Genomic DNA, 7,220 nt, shown 5'->3' on the forward strand with positions numbered 1-7,220 from the left:
GTGGTGGGTATTAAGGAAGGTATGTATTGCACAGAGCACTGGGTGTGGTGCATAAACAATGAATCTTGGAACACAAAAAAATTTAAATTAAAAAAAAGGAATGACCTTATATGATTGAAATGAAAATGCCATTATACTCTTTTAGAATGTAAGGCAGAAAATGTCTGCCATGTGATACTCAGAACCTAGATCAATCTGGGCATGTAATAAATATTAAATTCTGAAAACCCTCAACATCTGTGATTTAAGGTTCCAAATATTTGTGGTTCCTGTACCAGCTGTTCTCCCCAGACTAATGATCTTTCTATTACTGAGGTGCATGAGGTTTAAAGTTGCTAACGGATGTAAACTTATGGAGGGTGGGTAGCTAGCACTCATGTGTGAAGCTGACTCTATACAATAATGACTCTAATAACAAACTTATTTTATGAACAAAGTCAACCAAATTTTGAAACAAAAAACTTCAAAACTAAAGGAGAAAAAACCTGCAAATATTCATAAAAATCACATAATAAACAGCTTATACCTTTCTGTTTCGGCAAAATTATGAAATATGAGGGGTTTCTGCTTTTATAATTTTTTTTGGTTCATTGTCTTTCCCATAAAGGGAGAGTACTTTCTTTTCCGTTCATATCCACTCCTAATCAAAACAAGAAAAAATACGCTGTCTTTTACTTATTAATTGATTAAATACACCTAAAAGTGAATGTTGGTCACATTACCTGTTATATTTTAGAATGTGTATTTTAGAACGTATATTCTATTTCTGATTTTAAAAGTAAACAGGTAAATTTAAAAAATAGTAATTCCTCCCTATAAGGATCCCATAATCTACAGAAAACAATTTCTTTCTTTCTTTTTTTGGAATTCTTAAATTTAATGCAATAAATATTATGACAGACAAAGCACAAGATATGGAGGGAACATAAGGAGGTCCCATCTAATTGTGACTGAGGGAGGAATATCAGAAAAGACATCCCAGGAGGTTTCAACAAAGCTGAAGCTGTGAGGATGGGTATTCTACCAAAGGTGAGGAAAAAAGAGGGCAAGCCTAGCAGACAGAACAGAATGTGCGAGAAAGGTTTAAAGGCAAGAGAAACCATGAGAACCTCTAAAAAGGGAATGTGATTATCTCACACCTGGACAGGAGACCGTTTCATGGAATATGAAGATTAGAGAACTAAGGGGTAGGCCTGGACCAAGTAAAAAAAAATCCAATATGAGAAGGTTGGATTTTTATCCAAAGATAATGGGGAACAACTAAAGAGTTTTACAAAAAAAAAAGAGTAACATGACTGAATTGTGTTTTAGAGCACACTGGCAATGAAACACAGTTAACTAAGACTTTCAGGCATAGAGTTTAGCTCTAGCTTTGTCACTTACTAACTAGGTAAACTTGAGTGTTATTTAACCACACAGTACTTGACCTCTCTGAGCTTTAGTCAGCCAACTGTAAACCTAGAATGACAGTAACATCTAACTCAAAGGGTTCTTGAGAGGTTTAAATAAGACATCCATTTAAAACAATTAACAAGCTGCTTGGTAAGTACTCAATAGATAGTAGTTATTAATCATCAGCAGTAGCAATGTGGAAAATGGATTAAGAGGGACAAGACGGGAGGCCAGGAAACCAGTGAGAGGCCTATGATAATAATAAAAAAGATGAAGTCTAAACTAAAGAAGTGGTTATAGAAAAGTCAAGGAGATGGTGGGTTCAAAATGTGGAAAGGAGACAGGTATTCTAGGACTTTGGGAAAGTGTTGGCTGGGAGTGGAAGATGGGTTCGGGTCCCTGGATAAATGATGTTCACCAAGACAGAGAGTGTGGGAGGAAGAGCACACTGGACATCTCACAGATAAATACATTTCAATCAACAGACTAAAAACAAAATTCATTTATCTTCCCCTCATAAATCTTTTCTTCCTTCTACATTTCTGTGACACTCTCCTCTTTTGGTTTTTCCTTCTACCTCTCGGGCTATTCTTCCACATTCTGCTTTTCAGAGTCCTCTTTTCACCCTTTGTCTTCTAAACACTAGTTTCTAAGTTGCTTTTCTCACTGCTTTTCTCTTCTCACTTCTTACTCTCCCAAGTGAGTTATCTACTCCCAAGGCATCAATTAGTTTACTTGTTTACTGATAACTTCCAGATCTCTATTTCTGGCTCAGCCCACTTTCCTCAGTTCTAAACCATGTATATCCATTGTGCACACTGAAACACCTCAGGGGGATATTCATGCAAGGTGTTGAAAATCAAACTACTTTCCTGATAATGTTTAGCCTTTATTTTCCTGATAATGTTTAGCCGTTTTTATTAAAAAATAAAACAGCAAAACCCCCTAAAATCTTTCCTTTGGACTTCGATTGGCTCCTCCCCTCTACTTTATGTCTACCTAAATTAAGTTTCATCTCCAGTCTGAATTCAAATCCTCCATACACTCATTCAACATGGCCTACAAGTATATTTTTACTACTTTTATGATATCTCTATGCTATTATCCCATTCTAAACCAAATCCCAACATCTCCAATGCCATGTCTAACTCTATTTAAAAACACTTCATCTGGAATGAATGTGCAACTTCCTTCTTCACCTCTAAATTTCTTTCTTCGCTCTTTTTTTCTCCATGACTACCTCTTCATTTCATTCTATTTCCTTCTCTCACCTGCAGAGATGTGACTTATGAGAAAGAAGCCTTTTCTGTCTCACCTCTAGCTTCCCACATTGAATGCTTAGCACATGGTACATATTCAAAAACATGTATTGAATGTTTTATTAATGAATTATCCTCTCTTCTGATGTTTTTCAGTTTCTCCCCTCTCAGGTTCTTTTGTAAGTCTACCAGTATGTTTGCCTATCTTTAAAGGAAAAAAAAAAAAAAAGACACTTTCTCTTAATTGTATCCTTCCAACCTACTAGCTATGTCTTTCTGTCTACCACCATGCTTCTTTACATCACATTTTTATCTCTCAATTTTTACTACTTGAAAATGTGCTTTTTCCCAGAAGTGACTTTATAAAACCACTGCTGACTTACTAAACCTTTTTCTCATCCCCATTGTCTTTGCTGCTTTTTCTACATCATTTCCACAAAGGAACACTCACTGCTTCTTAGAACGCTTAGAACACTTCTCCAGAAGGCATTCCTTGATTCCCTTAAAGATAGGTTAGGTTCCATTATTTCCTATAGATGATCACAGCACTTCTCATGCTCTTTCTAACTACTTATTTGTCTGTATCCTAAAGACTTCTTGAAAACAGTATTATGTCTTCCTAATCAATATTTCCACTGTCTAGTGCTATGACTGCTCAATAAATATTTGCTGAATAAATGAATTGATATTGTGATCAGATCAACACCTAAGAGTTCTGAGAATACTGCATAATGGGAATATTGGTTAAAATAAGGATGACAGGTAACATTTTAAGAGAACAGACTATCAAAAATCAGCATAAATATATGAATGAGTTACTTCATGTATTCACTCATCCATTCATTTGGCATATACTGCAGGCAAAACAATGAGGGGAGAAATAGTAAGATAACCAAGATATTGTACCTATCTTCATGGATCTTTCTTATAATCAAGGCCTGAGGGGCTGAGGATGGTAACAACTGGTAGAAAATAAGAGTAAGATACATTGCCACTAAATAGCAATTCTGAATCTAATATTAAAATATCAGGACAGGTTTAGAAGACCCCCAAATCAGCTTCCTCTTGTCCACTCACCTTTTCAATCTAGGCCTACCATCATTGGGTCTCAAACCTTAGTAGGCATAAGGAACACAGGGGATCTTGTTAAAGATGTAGAGAAATCACCCAGAAATTCTGATTCTGTGGGCCCAGAAACCTACATTTTTAATAAATATCCCAGGGGATATGATACTTTTGGTCTACAAAGCATACTACTGTAAAGTCCTTAGTCATGTTGTCATAATTTTGTCATATCTCAGTTCCATCTGTGACACTGTCTTAATAATTTCTTCAAATTGAAATTGTGTGTGTGTATCTTAGCCTTAAACTAAACAAGAGGTTTGATGACTTATATTTTTTATAATACACATGAAACAAACACATAACTATTTAAAAGTCTGTCTGTATACATTGGTAGATGGTAAACAGTTTAAGAAGCACTGTTCACAGTTTGTATTCTGCAAAGACCACATCCTGCATGTCTTAGGATATAAATTACAACAAAAAGTTGCAGAGCAGTCAAGTTCAGCTGAATTGTGTTTCAGAATCTCTCATATAGATATTCTGGTACCTTTTATAAAATAATCCAAAATATTTTAAAAATTAATGCTATAGTCACTACAAAGTGACTTATTATAAAAAAACTCCTCCTCATTGTGATTTTTCATTTTGAAAAGTGCTTTCTTTGCTTTTTATTCTGGTACTTAACTTGCAGAATATTCTTGAGCTGACACCTGAGCCGACTACACACAGCTAAGGCACCAAACTTAAAAGCAGTAGCTGGAACAAAATAAAGATAAATCCGTGCTCTTGATCTACAGCAAAATATCCATCCATTTTATTTAAAATTACATTTGATTAAGACTGATAATAATTGAGTTCAAAGGTATAAACCTGAGAACTCTCTTTCTTTTCCTTCAACCCCAAAGTAATTTATAATAATCGGCAAAATAACAGGGCAAAAATATCAGAGGAATAACTGTATTTCAGAAAGGTCTATTCCTTAAAGGGTTTGGCAACTCAAAACCACAAACAGAAAAGGAAACTGCAATAGAAAACTTATGCTGGTATTAAAAACAATATTCTGAGAGAGCATGCATGCGCTCTTAAAAACAATATTCTGCTCTAAATTATGTTTTTGCTTAAATTGCTAAGAAAATCAATCTTTACCTAAATACACAAGTGATGTCTTTTGGATCATCAAGACATTGTCACTGTGTTACAATCCGGTTCTCTGGGACTAATCTGCAGTCACATGGAACAAAAACATAGATGAATGACTGTGGTTCTTGATCTCTACATCTCTTAAGTTAGTTGGAAATTTACCTTACTACTTACTGATTTATAAAGCACTTTATCCTGTTTGGATGAAAGGATTATTGCAGTAGCTTCCTAACTAGCTTCCCTGCCTCACCCCTTGTTCCCCCACAGGGCAGCAGAGAAACCCTGCTAAAAATATAATTCCTGGGGTGCCTGGGTGGCTTAGTCAGTAAGTGTCTGCCTTGGGCTCAGGTCATGATCTCAGAGTCCAGAATTGAGCCCCTGCTCAGCGGGGAGTCTGCTTCTCCCTCTCCTTCTGCCCCTCCTCCCCTCGTGCGCATGCATGCTCTTTCAAATAAATAATATATATACCTCTTCTCACCTTTTCTCCTCAGCTCATACTACTCTCCCTTTGCTCACTCTCTGCCGGTTACCAAAAGTTCTTTGCTGTTGCTTGAATACACTCAGCAAGTTCCAGACCCAGGGCCTTTGCACTCGCTGTTCCTTTTGCTGAGACTGCTCTTCCCACGCATACCCATATGGCTCTGGTCTATCACTTCCTTTGGTCCTGGCTCAAACATCATCTTCTAGATCAGTCCTCTTACACATAACCTAGACCTCTCCACCTCTTATGTATTTCCTAACCACTTTACCTGCTTTGTTTATGTCCAGAGCGCTTACTATCTGACATTCTCTATCTTTTGTTCATTATCAGTGTGAACTGGTACCCGGTGAAGACTCTCCCTGCTTTGTTCACCGTTGTACCCCAGTGCCAAGAACAGTGCACAGCACACAGTACATGTTCAATAAATATTTGCTTAATGAACAGTGTTATTTCAACTTTGGGACTTTCAGCCTTAACCCCACTTAGAGTTGAAAATAAAAGCTGGAGGATATCCCCCAAATTTCCAGCCGCTATTTGGCATCTGTGAACTTACACGCATTATCTTTTGTCTGGTACGGCGTTCCCTCCGATTTTTCTTCGATAGTAAGGCAGCAGGAAATTTCCTAACTAGTGTGCAAGGAACACGCAAACCAATCACGTATAAAATTGATTTTAGGTGATTTGATTCTTATCCAGAAGCCCATAAAGAAAATGCCTTTTGAATTTATATAGTGTGTCCTCTTCAACCCAAGGAAAATACGCTGTATATTTGTGTTGCCTTTGGGGGTGGGAAGGGGGCTGGGAGAGACGCGAAGGCCCGGTACACCCTCCTCAAAGCGTCAACTCTTGAGCAGCCCAACTTACTTTTTGGGGGGGTGGGCACCGATCGTGGTCTCTGCCGGGGAGGGGGTGTTTCTTTCTCCCCCTTCGAGGTGCCTATTGTGCTGTCTTGCGAACGAGCTAAGGTGGGAGAGGAGCGGGGTACGGAGGGATGCTGAGCGCGGCTTCAACTGCCGCCTAACACAAAGTCGGAGGCGAGGGCTCCGCGCGGGCGTCTGGGGCGAGCGGGCTCCGGGGCCGCGCGCCTCGAAACGCAGCCTCGGCCCCGGGGCGCAGGCGGGACGCGCGGGCTGCGCGGAGTTAGGCCCGGACAGAGCCCCGTGGCCTCCCAGCGGCCGGGCACGCGGCCCCCGCGCACCCCACTCACCCCGAATCCCCCAATCCCGTGCCCTTCCCGGTTACCTCGAACTCTCTTCAGCGAAATGGGATCCTTCTCCTGTTCTGCTGACATTACAGACCGCAAAGCATGACTCCCCCCCAGGCCGCGGGAATTCGGTCTCTTTGATGCTGCGGCGGCGGCTCCTCCTCCTCGCGGGGCCGCTGCGGCTGCGAGGCGAGCCTCGGAGCCGAGGCGCGGCCGAGGGCGGCGGGGACGCGGGCCGACTTTGCAAAGTTTGGGAGGAAGACGAGGCCTCGGGGCGGCCGGGCGGCGTGCGGGGGCTGGCCGAGCTCAGCGGCGGCGGCCGGGAGCGCGGCCTGGGGGCGGCCCCCCGCCCGGGGCCGGCATGTGCGGAGGACGAGTGCGTCGCCGCCGCCGCCTCCTCCCACTCCTTCTTCTTCGCCGCCGCCGCCGCCTCGGGAGCCGCTGACAGGGGAGGCAGGAGGCGGGTGGCCGGGCCCTGGCGGCGCACTCACAGCGCCCTCTGAGGAGGAGGTCTGCGCTCTCGCCGCTCCCGAGTCGCAGACACAAAAGCCCCCAGCCTGGCACCGCCTGCAAAACCCGCTCTGGGGCGGGCGAGGGACGTGGCGCGGCCCCGCGGCTTCCCCGCCCTGAGCTCCCCAGCCCCGCGCGGGGACGGACTTCGGGGGGCGGGGGCCGCTGC

At 42.2% G+C, this 7,220-nt stretch overlaps 1 protein-coding gene across 1 annotated transcript in view; it reads right to left on the reverse strand.

The window, feature by feature from the left end:
- PYGO1 (pygopus family PHD finger 1) overlaps positions 1-6,716 on the reverse strand; it is a 29,336-nt gene extending 22,620 nt beyond the window's left edge. The window contains exon 1 of the mRNA XM_059371968.1: positions 6,580-6,716. Within this exon, the coding sequence (XP_059227951.1) occupies positions 6,580-6,628 (49 nt within the window). The 5' untranslated portion in view covers positions 6,629-6,716. The remainder of the gene's footprint in view (positions 1-6,579) is intronic.
- Between the last annotated feature and the right edge of the window lie 504 nt (positions 6,717-7,220).

The sequence above is a fragment of the Mustela nigripes genome, chromosome 13 (assembly GCF_022355385.1).
Source record: "Mustela nigripes isolate SB6536 chromosome 13, MUSNIG.SB6536, whole genome shotgun sequence".
In the NCBI taxonomy this organism is placed as follows: Eukaryota; Metazoa; Chordata; class Mammalia; order Carnivora; family Mustelidae; genus Mustela; species Mustela nigripes.